A 16,495-nucleotide genomic window follows, 5' to 3' on the forward strand; every position below is an offset into this window, starting at 1 on the left:
CTCGCAAACCGTGGATTTGCACAAATCGAACCCATCGCGGTTAATTTGAATTCTGCGCGCCGCAGAAAGATCAGTTGTTCAGCAGGTGCCCATGTGTTCGGAAGTGGGACAATTTCTGCTGCGTGAAGTATTGCTCTCCAGTGACAGGGTTTTAGAATAACTTAGTGAAAATACAGTTTAGTGTTTTTGTTTCTTTTTGTAACACAAGTGAAATGGAGAACCAATCTTATATCGGAGACATCGATGGTTCGGCTAAGACCAAAACCACACTGGTGAGAACCATATTTATTTGCGAAAAAAAAATTAATGGATTCGTTTATTAACGGTGAATGGAGAAATTCAAATAATAAAAAAGTCATCGATTAGAAAAAAAATCCGAATGCTGCAAACCGAAGAAAACCCACGCTCCAACGGGAATTCCCCCAGACAAGGTGAAAAAACTGAAAACCCGCATCGCGATCATGGGCAACGAAACGTGTTTCGAATTAGCCGGTTGCGTTTGTTTTGTTCCCGCCGTTCGTAACAGTTTGCATTCGATGACGAGTTCCGCGGCAGGTGTCTCGGGGTGAAGTGGAAAGCGCGGTATATGAGTCAGTGAGGTGATTTTTATCATTGCTTTGATCCGTTGCATGAGGTGTCAATTAAGTTTCGAAACTGGTAGTGATTATGAACTATTGAACAAGCTTTTTTATATTTACTGATTTTGTTAATCAAAATAGTTTGCACCAGCTGCCATATACTTTTCATATCGATTGAAAAGCAATTCAAATGAATGCTCTAGCTCATCTCGAGAAATGGCTTTCAACTCTTGGAATGGTCGTAATAAACGAAAATTGACGCTCGATCAGTGACTTAAGACTTGGCGCGTTATACACTGCGTTTCACAACTATAGAACCACTGATTTTTTCTGAGTTTCCAGAGATATTTAAGAAGTCGGTTGAATTGAAGTATATAGTGTAGAATATAACTACGATCTACATTTATAAGACTGGTCACTTGAACTTTATTGTTGTGTTCAGGTGCGAAACATTCAAAAAACAAAAATTCCAGTGTTTCATAAGTGTTTCAGTTCAAATAACCCATTCGGGGTGGTTTTGATCAAGCTGCGCCATGTTGTAGTGCGTATCTCGTTCTACGCAGAGGATACTGCTCGTCTGAAGCATTTTATGGCGATAATCCAACGAATTTGCTCCATATATCGCAATCCAGAATATTGGGCTGTTTGGCTAGGTGGCACATGGTTAGCACCCTGGGTGCTGAGATATTGAGTTCCAGAACTTCAATTAACAGACCACACTATTTGTTTGTTTATTTGTTTGTTTATTTATTTGTTATCAACAGGCCTCAACAAGAGTGCCCTAATGATATACTTAAATCTAACTTAAATTCTCCTTAATATATGAGGGCATTAGAAAAAATCCTTCTCAGATGTGAACGGGTCAAGTTAAAATCGTACGAAGTGTACGAGCGGTTGAAAACTCAGCACATACTTGAAACGGGTTCATTATATCCGTAATTAGTGCGTGAAGAGGGGACACAAATGAATTTATGAGAGTGCAAAGTTCGTGTCCTTACATTAAAATTAATTAACTGGAGAAGAGTAGAACAGTCGATGTTTGAGAGGAGCAGGTCTGATACGAATATCGCTTTAGCGACGTCTCTAGGTAGATTTAGTGAGTCTAGTCCAATTAAATTAGAGCGATCTTCATAATTTGGAAGATTTGAAGGATTGTTCCAAGGCAAATTTCGCAGAGCGAAGCGAACGAATTTGCGTTGAATCGCTTCGATTCGCTGAACGCCATTTTGATAATAAGGCGACCATACCACACAAGCATACTCGAGGATTGAGCGGACCAACGCACAATATAGAGACTTTAAACAATGTATGTTCCTGAAATCTTTCGTAACGCGAAAGATGAATCCTAGGACTCTGGATGCTTTACTGGTGATATAAGCTACGTGTTCTTTAAATGTTAACTTAGAATCGAGAATGACGCCAAGATCTTTGATGGCCATAACCCGGTTCACAATGACATTTCGTAATTTATACGGGTAGGCAATAGCTAAACCTTTTCGCGAAAAGGTGATAATTGAGCATTTTGCTGGATTCAAAACCATCCTGTTGATGTCACTCCATTCATCAAAAATGTTGAGTTGCTGCTGTAGGTATGCTGCGTCATCAGGACAATTAACGGTGCAAAATAGTTTGAAATCATCTGCGTTTCATCAGAGTTTGTGGCACTTCAGACAGAAATTAACATCGTTGAGGTAGAGTAGAAAGATGTAAGGGCCAAGGTGACTTCCTTGAGGTACGCCAGATGTAACTCGAACTGGAGAAGATACAGTGTCACCGATTTTCACTGACAGCACACGATCGGTCAGGTACGAACGTAGCCAGTTCAGAAAGTTGCCATGAAATCCAAGACGTTTTAGTTTGGCGACGGCAATTTCATGGTTTATCTTGTCAAATGCAGCTGAGAAATCTGTATACACAGCATCAATTTGTTGGCGTGACTGTAGAGGGCGAGCGATGAATGAGGTATACAATACTAGATTTGTGGATGTAGATCGTTTGGGAACGAAACCATGTTGTTCATCAGCGATGTAATTGCTGCAGGCATAGGAGATGTAGTCCAGAACTATCAGTTCAAAGAGTTTGGAAAGCGAGCAAAGGCTAGCGATCTCTCTATGGTTATTGACATTTCTTTTGCAACCTTTGCAACCGGGAAAACAAAAGAATTTTTCCATGCCTTTGGAAAAGTTCCACATGACAGTGATTGGCTGAACAGGAGACTCAGAGGCGACGATAGACTGCTGGAGCACTTTTTGTACACTATAGAAGGGATACCATCCAGGATTTGTAGAATTTTTGATAACGTGGCAGGCTTCTTGTACTCTGCTAGAACTTATAGCAGCCAATGTGCAAACAGGCGGAAGGCAAGGTACATTTCTTATAGCTGCATCAATATGATCTTTGTCTAGGGTTTCACTGACGAAAACACTGCTGAATTGTTCCCTAAACAGTGAACAAATGGTATCCCTGTTCGAAGCCTCCACATTATAACGTGTCATCACAGTAGGAAGTCCAGACTCTTTCCTCTGTTCATCTACGTACTTCCAGAAATCCTTCGGACTGAGTCGTAGATTATCTTGAATACGATTTAAATTAGCTCTAAAAAAAGTTTTTGTAGGCGACGGAATAACGATTCCTCCAAAAATCAGTACGGTATTTCGAATATTTCTTCAAAGTGTATCGTTTTTCTTTTCGAAGGCGTTTCAATTGGTAATTTGTCCAAGGTGGGTGAAGAGGATCCTTGGTTGTTTTCTTTGGAACAAACTGATCAATTGCATAGAGGATCACATGGGACATGGATGATACGGCTTCCTCAATATCGCGGCCATTCAGTATATCATTCCAGTTAATGGTTGAGAAGAAACGATTCATCTGTGGGAAATTCGATTTACGATAGTTGTAATGAATTGATTCGATGGTGTTTGCAAAAACTACATAGTGTTTCAAAACTGCGGCAATCAAACTGCATGGATGCATAACAACCAGGTACAGAACCTGTAACGCTATCAGAACCATAAACACTATTCAAATTCATTCCCACCCCTGTCTTGTGATTTCGAAAAATAAAAGGGGTGGTTCACAAATCGATATAAACATACTATTTAAAGTGTAATAAAATGTTTTGGTTGGAAGTGTTTCCTTATGTTCACGTTGTTTACGTATCTAATCATCATTCCTGCCGTTATAGAATGACTTTAAATACCTATAGTCTCGCCTGCCTTAACCAAAAATTTGATGAAAGCCCATTATTTGTAACCCTTTTTTTAAACCTATGTCAGTGAACCAGTTTCGAAAAAAAAAATATGCCTATGTCCAAGACACGACCGCGTTTCTGATGTAGAACTACAATGTTTTTTTTATCAATTTGCTTGTTTACCAATTCGGATATTGTATTAGATTGAAAATTTTGATGACCCTGATAAGATTTGTGTGGCTTGTGTGATTTTATAGAATTAATTGAAGACGTTTGATTGATAGTCTCTGCTTGCCCTCGCGAGAACATTGCACAAGATAGCCATATGTCGCAAGTTGTTTTCTGAGTATTAAGACGCGTCCACATTACGCCAATCGGCCTTGGCCGCCCGGTAAAGCCGACTAAATGTGGACGTATCGCCCGGGTTTGCCGATGTGCCGAAAACCGACTCGAATCAAACCGAACCCAACCCTAAACAAGTGGGTCCGGTTCGAGAAAGTCGAACCAAAACAAAAAGAAGTAAATTAGCGTTGACGACATTGTGCTTCGTGTGTTCGTGACGGCTTCGTGCATCCGATGGGACTTCGGCTTCGTGCACCCGATGGGGCGTCCACATCACATAACGGACCGAATATGCCGCCTGATACAGGCCGAACGACATCATTCGGCATAGTATGGACGCACCTTTATACTGAGTATTCATCCCGAACGCTTTCGCGCCAGTCTCGCAGTTTCCAGGCGCTCATTTGTACGACCAGCACCATTAACCCACACTTCTCAACTACCCAATCTACCATAAAAACTACAACAATGTGCATATGTGATGCAAAAATACCAGATCAGTGGGTCAGTGGGTCAAAATTGTAAAATTGTAAAAAATAACTTACGAGCTAGGAAGAAACTAGAAGAGGAAATGTTTTTAGAATTGCTGGCAATGCTAAAATTAGTTCTCAGCTTTAGACTGTTATGTAATTTGAAGAAAAAGGGTGTTTACGGTTTTCTCGTGTGAAGGTCGAAATAATTATTTATTGCATCACAGGCAGAAATGTTCATTTGTTGTGTCTCTGATGTTTTACAGATATATTTGTTATTCAATGAGGTATAAGCAGAAATGATAGTGTTCTGGGAAAATGGGTAAATTATTATATGTGATTTGGAAAAGGAATTTATATTGGAATTGGAGAATATTTTGAAGAAGGATTTGAAATTTGTAACAGATGGTATGCCACAAAATCGACACGATGCAACCAGCTAACAAAATAGCACCGATGTTCGCAATATATTTCATTCATCCTTTGTTTCAAGCGAAGCTGCTGTGTGTGGATCAGCACTAGAAAATACTATTGTTTGCTCGCTAGCTGAATCGAGACTGTCGGAAATCGCGAATGGTTTATTTATACCAATCCGTTGAAACGGGAGGAGCTTAGATTGCCATATTTCCTCTCTTCACAGTATCTGTAGAACGAACGCTGCATTTGAATTTAGAGAGAGAGAGAGAGTATTGTACAGGAGAAAAAATTGCATTTGTTCCTTTTATTTGCAAAATTTGTACTGAAACGTGTAGCATTAAAAATATGCATTGTATAGAAAAATCTGTTTCGTAAGCATGAAAGTATATGATGAATGTTCCAAAAGTATTCATATATTTGATGATTCTTTCATATACTCTTGCAAACATTAGACTGCATACTACTAGTTATTAAATGTTTCGAGCGCTTTAATCATGTGTTCAGATCTCAAAATTGCATTCATCATGTCGTGGCTGAGCCGGCTGTCCATTCTTAGAAACCTGGAAGCGCTACCAATACTACATTTATACCTGTAAGAAATGAAAAGTATCTGAAATATAACATTGCAACTGCCTTGAACATCGAATCATTGAAATCGAATCTCTTTCTTACCTGATTGATCAACTCTACGTATTATAATGTTTACACGTAAAATATCGTGTACCTATATATGCTCTAGAATATACACCTATAATCTGAACCGTACAGAATCCGTATCAAAATTAAAGAAATCTCTACCGTTCCAAAACAATATGTACATGTAGTAACTAAGCCTCGCCGATGCGTTAGTTGCTCGTCATTGACGTATAGGTAAGCGCACAAAATTATGGGATAATGAATTGCTTCCATTTATGTTAGTTTAAAACAGTTATCTAAATCTAAAAGCCAACTCGATCGGCAGCAAAAATAGTGACTATCGTCAATATTATTAAAACGCGACATGTGTACTGATTTCGCACCCTCACTGAAAGACCTGGCCTCATGTCAAAAAAAACGAAGGACTATTTCAGAAGACCTTTTCTCAATATGTTCGATATATTCGATATTGTGTTCCTGGAAATCGAATATAAGTGAGCTCACAGAATCTGAAACTACATCCGTAGTCTGTTATCTACATATTGATTCTGCCTCCTGAATGCGAAACCTGCAGTTTGAAGTTAGATCCGAGATGTGTCTCTGAATCTGTATTTTGAATGCGGTGCTCAGGATATTCAATCCGTTCTCGCATTCCAACGTGAGCTAGGAATGATTGACAAATGTGGACATACCTTCGATGATTAATGTGGAACAACAACAAGGGCTAATGGTTCCGGAAGCTTATGGATCAAGGGAACAACATGTTTTTTTCCAAAGTATCTGCTTGATCAATTTTTGTGTTCAAAGCTAGAGGCGAATGATCTGCAAAGTTTAAAGCCTCTCAAAAACAAAGAATGGAATCGTGTTGAAAGCCAGAAATATATTCAACGGGGAGCATTCAAACCGCCGTAGGGAAGATTGGCTTAAGTTTTACAAATGAAAAGCAACGAAACTGAAATATTGTGTTAGTAAAATAAGTAAGACATCCTGACAAAAATAACTGAAATCATAACTGATGATTGAGAGTGCCTCACGATGGTATTTTCGATTTTTTTCAAGATCGATGTTGTGTTTTCAATGTTCTACTGCAAATATGTCGCAGATACAGTCGTTAGTTATTGTAAGACGTGTGGAAATTGATATGTGTATGTGTTTTGTGAGAAAGGTGTCGTCACTGATAACATGATGCAGCGTACTACCGTTATCAGTTCAATCATCTACGATTCCAGATCTGAGATATTACGCAACGATTACTAGCAAACAAACGAATAGCCAGTCACGATTACTGTCAATCGTGATAATTAGTGGTATTTGAAAATAAGATCATTTTTACAACTATGTTTGTATACACCTATTGAGCGGTACCTTTTGAACCATCTCGAGACGGTTGTTTTAAAAACAAATTGAAAAAGATGGTATGTCGTGTGCGGTAATGCAACCAGTTAAACTTGGGAGAACAAGTTTGATACCCACAGACTCCTGTTGTATAAAAATGTTGTTCCTTAAAAAGTTTGAGACTAAATTAATTTCTGAGACTAAATTCATTTCTGAGACTAAATAGAATATAAATAGAATATAAGACTAGTAAAACATAGGGGAAGGTAATCTCAATCCGACCGACACGTTCACTCCGGCGCTTGCTATCAACGGCTCATCGAGCGATGTTTACTACCGAACGAAACTCGTTTGAACCTAGCACGAACATTTCACCTGCCTCCGGGCCTTCTAATTCCATAAGGTGACTCAGCTCTGCGGAATGCACGTATGCTCGTGCTGTATCGTCCTAACCTAGGAAATGCCGGACATTCGCTCAGATGGTAAAAGTGACCAGCCTTTTGCAGACGGCCAACCCCTTCTCGATGTTCAACATCTTAAGCGCTTCCAGAAGAGTCTTCGGAACAGTTTCAGTTCCAGAAAGAACGACTGGAACAATTCTTGGGATTTTCCTCAGTCCCCACAGTTCTTTGAGTTACACGTTCAATGGACGGTACTTGGAAGTTTTACAACCGTGGATCTTCGTCAGATTTTGGTTCAACGGAGTAACGTCATCGACGATGGTTCACCCTCCTCTCAAGATCTTCTAGGCGAATTTTGCCACATTTGACTTTTCTAAAACTGAAGCTTATCAAGCACTTGTCAGCTACGTCATGATGTCGTAGTGGAGAATCTCGTTGAGCTGTCAGAATCCGAAGTATTTAAAAGGTTCCAGACGAACCATGTCTCTTATCAACTCGCCGGCGTCCTAAGGGCCTCGTAACTGCCGAATTTAGTAAATCGTCCTTTCAGAAGATCGACACAGCAGCACTTGTCGATTGCCGAAATCCATGCAGATGTCCCTGCTAATGTCTTCGATAACCCGGAGAGGTACACCTACACGCTGACGTGAATCACATAGACCTTGAGATCGACCATGTAAATGGTACGGGTCACTTCTTCGTGGGCACCGTCGCCATACCTTATACCGTTTCTCTTAAGCGCCCTACTGAGGGGACTCAGTGCCTGACAAAACCAAAGCGGGCTGAAAGAGTCGTCCATCAGTTTTCCCTCTCTTTATCTGCAGGATTTAAGACTACGACACATTCCCCTTATCACTGATGTGTAGAAACGTACTCCACTGCCTCATCGCATGCCGTTGCCACTGCAGCACAATAAACTGGCAGTTGCAGCTCCTCCATATTCTGAGCATCAATCAAGTGCAGCGGAAGACCGCGCAAGTTCATGATCTTTACTGCGCTTGTCATACTGTGGATTCCCAATTTAGACTTAGAAACCCCGGAGCGCGACAAAAACTCCGTGTTGTGAAACTGTGAGATTGCGTCTTAGTAGTAGAAGGAAAAATAGCGTAACAGTTGTTGATGTGGTTGTGAGCAGTGTTGCCACACGTACAGATTTATCTAGAAAGGTACAGATTGTTTTCGTTATTTTTGGTACAGATACTGTACGGTACAGAGTACAGATTTTCGTCAAAAAGTACAGATTGGTACAGATTTTTCCGCGTGTGAAATTTCTTACATCGAACAAAGCAACATTAAGGTACATTACGACTTTTACACTGCGATTGTATCGATTTTTTAAAATTTCAATTCATGATAGTACGCAAACTATATTTAGAAAAACTATCTAAAAGCATTATAAAACACACGAATGACTTGCAAATGTAAATGTAGTATTTGTAGTAAATAAATGAGTATTTTTTCATGCTAAATTCTAAAATTATTATCATTATTATCGATGGTACAGATTTTTGGACGAAAAAGTATAGATGAGAAAGATTTTTAACTCGCAAATGAATGGCTCAGTCGTACAGAACTTAACCTCGATACATTCTGTTGTTCCTGGAGCTTAGTTTTCCCTGCGTCTGCTACTTGATCTTGTCGATTTCTGATTGGTTGAGCATATTGTTGCATACAATCGTTCTACGTCTCGCGTCTTGCGTCATCGCCTTTTCATCAAACCGATAAACTCTGAATGCGGTTCCTCGAGTATTGCGAGTTTTCTAAAGCGATCGCTCCCCAAAGCAGTGCAGATGTAATATCTATTCATTTCTGGTGTCCACATAACCATCGCCTAGTGGAACCCACAAATATAGACGACTGTCGTGGCAGTCACAACACGTCTCGTAAGCTCAGCGTTTCTTGAGTGATTTTGATGACTTATGTTTTCTTGTGGCGGTAGCTCTTCAGGTTGAACCCGGCTGGTGGCCCGCTCTTGCACATTCTAACTATTCTTCGTGAACGTAGTTCTAATTTCTGGTCGTTTCCCACAGGGTCGGTATAATTAGTTGTAAACATTATAACGGCGGTTTTTCGTAAAATTCCCTGACTGCCCAATTTCCCGAGCATTATATTACTCACAAGGGTGTTACGAGCTTTATCTAGCCGTCGATTCCTTCTGGCTGATGCGGTATGGTTTCGTTGCTCTGGATGTGATCACTGCTGCTATTCAAAATCTCAGATTCTGTTCCTGTGGGTAGATGCCTTCTAGACTCTCACTTGTTCGCTTATGAGAAGATTTAATAGATGACTTGTAAGAATATGGGATAGAGGTTAGATAATTTAGAAATGGGGCACTTTTGAATTGTTCTATTTTTGTTTTTGAAGTAGGACCACGTCTTTAATTTCTATATATACAGGGGGTCACTCTACGAAAAATGTATTGAAAAATTAAGAGATTTAAAATAAATATTACGTAAAATCGATATTGCGATATATGCTATACTGTATACCAATAGATAGGAAATTCATGGTGGAGATGGGAAAATCGTTCACGAACGCCAAAAAGAGTGAACGAAGGGTCGTTCTCCATACGAACCGAATGTGAGTGAACTGATGGAAACGAATAAAATGCAGATGAATTCAATTGGATATCAAATCGCGGTGAGCGATACGGATGAATAAAATGAGAACGCTTGGAAACTAAAAAGAGCGATATCATCATTCAAGAGAAAAATGCATGTAACACGTAGCTTATTTTGTTAATGTATGATTAATTTTAAATCTAAAATTAGGATTGTCAAAATTAGTATTTTCATTATTTCTATTAAATTAGGTTTTCGACGAAGCTGTGAATTTTCAATTTCATGCATTTTTTGACGTAGAACTACGTCTTTCATTAAGGGTGCCAAATCAGAAAACAGGTAACGTTTTTATGAAATAAAGTTAACGTTAATAACTATTTTTGCCGCGAACGGATTTTGGCGATTTACATACTAAACGAATCGGAAATTCCGTAAGATTTTTTAAATATGCTATACATTAGAATCCCCTGGTTTGTTAATGGTTAAAATTCATGAAAACTTTAATTGTTTCCATTTTCCCATACATTTGTTCTGTCCTTTTGTGTGCTTTCTCGAACAGAGCTGTCAATAACGAGGAACTTATCGACGATAAACGGAGGGGAAATCGTAGGATTTAAAGTCTCCGTGAATAAAGGAAAAGTAGAAGAATGAAGGGGAATACTTGCCTAGAGTATAAACAGTGGATCTCGCTGAGGCAAACTTTCATTCGGCATCGGACTGTTGAGCAATCCAGTTCACTTTGTTTTCGCTGCGCTTCGATCTAAGATTGGACCCCACCAGTGGTAATCCAACTTGGATATCGTCGTTTGGTTTTTCTGTTCGTTTTTCGCGTTATTTGTATCGTGTGTTTTTCTTTCCGCGTTATAAATTGGACGCTTCGCGTAGTGTGTGATGAGCAAGAAGAAGAGGAAGGCAGGCTCGAGCCCTGCAATTGCCAGGGGCAATAAAATTTCGAGGCAAGCGTCATCTAATGAACCGAGTCTTCGCGAATGTGACACCGCATGGAACAACAGCGAAGTAGGCGATTTCGGCACGTCGGTCGAAAATGTAAACGCCGTTACCCAGGCAGCAACCAAAATCAAGCTTGTTTGGCGCTTGGTTTACGTTGTACGAACGATGCCTAGAGGTGCGATTCCTTTGAGGCAATACTAAATAACATGTAGCATGATACTTGATACTAGCAAGTGTTGTCATTGTTGTTGTTTTCATGCGGTGCCAAAGATATATTGATGTAGTTATGAGATGTGGAAGAATGGTGCTGGTGCAACATGTATATAATCGACTGTAGCCGGAATAGCGTTCGAGGTAAATTGGCAATGCATTGACATGAAATAAATTGCGACATTCGATCAGCTAGTGTATTGTTTTGCGAGGGCAAGAATGAATCATCAATCAATGATCGTCAACTGATTCTACAATGAAAAAACCATTTCAGAGATTATTCTACTAAGCAATTGTTTCTAAAATATCACAGCATTAAAGAATAATATCCGAAGGTATAAATAAACGACTTATATAAAATAACAGCGTAGTTCTACGTCAACAATGCGGTCGTATCTTGGACACAACCTCCTATAATTTTTTTTCAATTCATGTGTAATATTGATAATATTGATGATCTGTTCATCAGAAAAAGTACGGAGGAAGCTGGAAGGCTTAGACCCTTCTACTTTTTAATCATTCTTTCAATCGAAACACTTTCTAAGGATGAATTTAAGATAATAACTTTATGTTTAGTGAAAAAAAAAACCGAAATAAATCACTCATGTCATTTTGAAATCTCTTACATTACTGTTGGCAACTCTTATCAAATGGCGCACGCCGATTCCACCAATTCTCCTATTTATCTGCAGCTTCCACCTTATTATTGCCCAATTCTTATGTATGGGATGGAACAGGTGAAAATGTGGTGGATTCACCTTTTTTCGATGAACTGGACTACATTGTTGTTGTAACATTGCAGCACGTCCTTACCGATAACTAGTTAGATCAGGCCAAAATGTAACTATACCATGGAAGTTCATGAACGATAAAATCCGTTTATTGAGGCGCTCCATTTTGTATACTTTATGGTCTTCTCCATCACAAACACGCTGGTTTTCTTGCCACAGGTACAGATCACCTGCCATCTTCGAAAACAATCTTGAATCAGCTAGGAACCTCGCAGAGAGCAGGAGCCTTGTAGAAGTAGACCCCCAAGATTTGGTTGAGCAAGATGTTCCAAGAGAGGAATTTTTCATCGAAAAAATAAGGTGTATTCTGATAAATATGTTCTTCCAAAATACTTCGAACATCAAGCCCACAAACAGGGATTCAAATTTAAGTCTTAACAGCACATCGCTTATTCTATTCTAGACATTCCACAATTGTTAAAAATTGTCTGGCAGCAATATTAAAAGGTACATTTCTCTTTAACCATGTTTGTTTCCCCCAGCCAAAAAACTACAATGTATCGGATGCAAAGATAGCAACACTCGAAAATGGCACCCCGAATAATTCCCTACCAGTTCGTGACAAATGGGGCAAAGACGTTGAGTTTATGCTTTCCTGCATCGCCTATTCGGTCGGATTTGGAAACGTCTGGAAGTTTCCCTACACAGCGCTCAAAAATGGCGGTGGCGCGTTCCTGATACCCTACCTGGTGGTATTATTTCTCGTGGGACGACCGATCTACTATCTGGAAATGGTAATGGGCCAATTCTCCAGCCGGGGGTGTGTGAAGATCTACGACATGAGTCCTGCGATGAGAGGTAATTTGCATATTCGCCTTTCCGACAATGCTCAATATAATCAATCAATAATTTGATTTCAGGAATCGGCATCGGACAAACCATTGCCATGTTCATCGTGATGACATACTATACACCGGTACTGGCCATCACATTCCGCTATCTGGTGGCTTCGTTCAGTGCGGTGCTGCCGTGGGCCAAATGTGATCCATCCTGGGCCAATTGTATCGATTCGGATTTCGTTGGAGTGGTTGCGTCCAACTCGAGTGTTCCAGCGAAAGCTTCAGCGGAGCTGTATTTTCTGTGAGTATTATATTCAATTCCGTTGAATACTGATGAATTAATATTCTACTCCAGGAATTCCGTCATGCACAAGAACTCATCTCTGTACGAGGGAATAGGTACTCCCGACTGGAGGCTCGTTCTCTGTCTGCTGTTTTCATGGCTGTGCGTAGCGACCATCCTCATCAAGGGCATCAGAAGCTCTGGAAAGGCGTCGTATTTTCTAGCGATTTTCCCCTACGTGATCATCATTATCCTTTTGGTGCACGCTTGCACGCTGAAGGGAGCCATGAATGGAATTCTCTATTTTCTCACGCCCCAGTGGGACCAACTAATGAACGTTACGGTACGTTACTTGTTGCTTTTACTCACATGTTGGTTTTGAGTCCCCCTGCAATTATGTGATTTTAATGCTGAGCGTTTGTTTGTTTTTCAGGTGTGGTATGAAGCCGTTACGCAGTGCTTCTTCTCGCTATCTGTTTGTTTCGGCGGTATTATTGCTTACTCTTCGTTCAACAATTTCTCCAACAATGTTTACAGGTAAATTTGTCCTTCAACCAAATTTCAGCAATTGGAATGCAAAATTGAAAGGCTAAATGAAAAATTTACAAGATTTAATCTTTTCAAACAACAGATTTGCATATCATTTTCGAATAATCAGCTTCTTCTTATCAATCAATCGATTTCGTTATAAAAAATTGAGCGGAAACCATTTTCCTTGTAACTCATTCCGCTCCTTACTAAACCTTCAAACGATGTTTGGTTATTCCTTGCGTCATTTCAAACTCATTAAATAGTTTATTCATTACTTTCACAACTTCTGTGTTATTGGCATTTATATTGAGATCAATTTACAATAAAGATTATTGATTTACCGGTTGCACTAGTAGATTTCAACTTGCAATTATTCTAGCTGCTGCTTCCAAAGTTTAATTTCCTTTCTCAATGAGCGTTGTTGCAGAACTTTTTCTCCTCAGCCGGCAACAGTTCAATCCATAATTGCAGTCTGCTGAATATTAAAAGAATTATTTTTTCTTGATGGATTCCTCCGATTGTTAAACTTTGCTATTGATTTTGGGGCTTTACCTAGTCCACGTTTAGTTTTATCCAACGACTTTCTAAAGTAATTCATGATCCATCATGGACTGCTGTTCTTGTTTGTTCGTAACTTTACGAAAAACTGTCCATTCACTCAATTTGATTGAATAAGCCTCTTGTCCTAAAAGATCTGATCTGTTCATAATTTCTAGACAATATTTACACGAGGGAATAAGCTCATTTCCCTCATTCATTTTTTATCACACCATTATTTACCACCCAGGGACGCCATGATCATCTCCTGGCTCGACACCTTCACCTCCATCATCGCCGGCTGTATCGTGTTCGGGGTGATCGGAAACTTGGCGTACGTCACCGAGCAGGAGGACATCCAACAGGTGGTGAAGAGTGGTGCCGGGCTTACGTTCATGACCTATCCGGATGCCATCGCGAAGTTTGACCTGCTGCCGCAGCTATTTTCAGCGCTGTTCTTTCTCATGCTGTTCATCGTCGGCCTGGGAAGCAACCTTGGGGTAACGACCAGTATCGTCACTGCGATTCGGGATCAGCGTCCGTGGCTGAAAAATTGGCAGGTTGTTTCGGTGGTGGCCAGCGCAGGATTTCTACTCGGGATGATGTATTTGACGCCCGGCGGGTTGGATTTGTTGGATATTTTGGACTACTATGGAGCCAAGTATGTGACTCTGACGCTGGCGGTGTTCGAGCTGGTCACACTGGCTTGGATCTACGGGGTGGATCGAGTTTGTCGGGATATAAAGTTCATGCTGAACATCGATACCAGTCTGTACTGGAGGATTTGCTGGGGTATTGTGACCCCACTGGTGACCATTCTGATTCTTCTACTGAGCTTCATCGACTACACAGCTTTTTCGGTACCGAGTGGGTACAACAGTAAGTGTCTCTTTTCGCATTCCCGTTAAAAACTATGATATGAGTCTTCTCAATTTCAGTTCTGGGTTGGTTCATCTACATCGTAGCCGTCCTACAACTACCAATCTGGGGTTTATACGCTGCTGCTCGAATGAGTTCAAAATCACTCGACTCACTGTTTGCATCCATCAAGAAATCATTCCGTCCTTTACCGGAGTGGGGCCCGGAAGACGAACAAGTGCTCGCTCGCTACAAAGAAGAGGTCGAAGAGTACAATGCTACCGTGCCGGAAGATAGAAATACCGCAACATTTATCAGACGGAAACTGTTCAGCTGAGTCATCAACATTTTCTATTGTATCCAGATAGATGTGATAAATTTTATGTTCAATGGGAAGTTTTCACATCCCGGTTATTAGTTTATGCTCATTAGGTTATATCCAATCCATTCCATTAATGTGAATCATAATATTTAACAATATATTTTAGAAACTAATTTAACTCTCTTTAATTGATATTTTATTATATTGATAACGTTGGCTCTATATATTTTGGGTGTTTTCTTACCTAACAGAAATTGCCCAAGCGCTGGGTAGTTTTTGACGTAGGATTACGTCTTTCGAGAAAATATTGGGGTACAAATTGGTAATCGAAAATCGAGTACATCGTGAAAATTGTCCAATTTCAAACGTTTATTGCTTAGTCATTCCATGATGGATTGATGACATTTTTGTGTCAATCGTTTTCGGCACTCGATAAAAACTTTCTGTATTGAACAAAATAACATATGTCATGAAACTAACTATCGAACAATTGAAAAATCTCAACCCCTATCCTAAAGGAAATACCCACTTCTGATTGATCGAAATTGACGACACATGCGGCGAGTCCCCAACAGAGACATCAAAACCAAGCTGCCGGGGGGCAATCAGCATTGCAAATACATAAAAGTAGGAGGAGCTTTTGTTCCTATCGAAATGTATTCCCTAACAGTGACATTAAAACCAAGCTGCCTAGGGGAAAACGGCATTGCAAATATATGCAAGCTGGGGGAATTTTCATATTGCAAGTAAGGTGAGTGATACGATTAATTCTAGCAAATAAAATTTAAATTTGGAACTTGGTTGCTTCGTGAAATTTCATATCAATGACCGATCGTGTATTGTGAAAAATTCAGCACAAGTGTAAGTGTAAAATTGTATATGGTAGCAGTTGTGTTAAAAATGACTTGATATATGAAAAGATCTATTTCAATTTTGATAAATAAAAATCAAGGTGTGTTCCCGCTCGTTCCCGCTTGTTGTGTTCATTTTCACCCAAGGAAAGTTTATACGGCGAGAAAAATTGGAAAAGTGAAGAAAAGGTGATTTCCCATACGCTCTACATATAGTATTAGGTGTTGTTAGTCCAATTAAAATTCACATTGGGTTGAAAAACACTAAACACTCAGAAAGTAAAAATTCTGAAAGGAAATTACGTTTTCCATTTCAAATATGTTTTCTGTATATTAAAGTAACATGTTTTTACTGATGAGAGGAAATGATAATTGTGTTCGGTATTGGTAACTATCTTATATCACATTGGTGAGTTTTATTTTTCTTTATTTCATCCATACATATCACAGGA

General features: G+C 39.7%; 1 protein-coding gene across 1 annotated transcript; it reads left to right on the top strand.

Annotated features, from left to right (window-relative positions):
• On the top strand, positions 1-15,365 carry LOC129767569 (sodium-dependent nutrient amino acid transporter 1-like). Its single transcript, XM_055768604.1, has 7 exons — positions 1-272; positions 12,365-12,680; positions 12,743-12,962; positions 13,017-13,287; positions 13,378-13,481; positions 14,263-14,891; positions 14,951-15,365. Exons 1-7 carry the CDS (start codon positions 213-215, stop codon positions 15,205-15,207), a joined length of 1,857 nt encoding a protein of 618 aa, XP_055624579.1. The 5' UTR covers positions 1-212; the 3' UTR covers positions 15,208-15,365.
• The last annotated feature ends 1,130 nt before the right edge of the window (positions 15,366-16,495 follow it).

The sequence above is a fragment of the Toxorhynchites rutilus genome, chromosome 2 (genome assembly GCF_029784135.1).
Source record: "Toxorhynchites rutilus septentrionalis strain SRP chromosome 2, ASM2978413v1, whole genome shotgun sequence".
NCBI classification, from domain to species: Eukaryota; Metazoa; Arthropoda; class Insecta; order Diptera; family Culicidae; genus Toxorhynchites; species Toxorhynchites rutilus.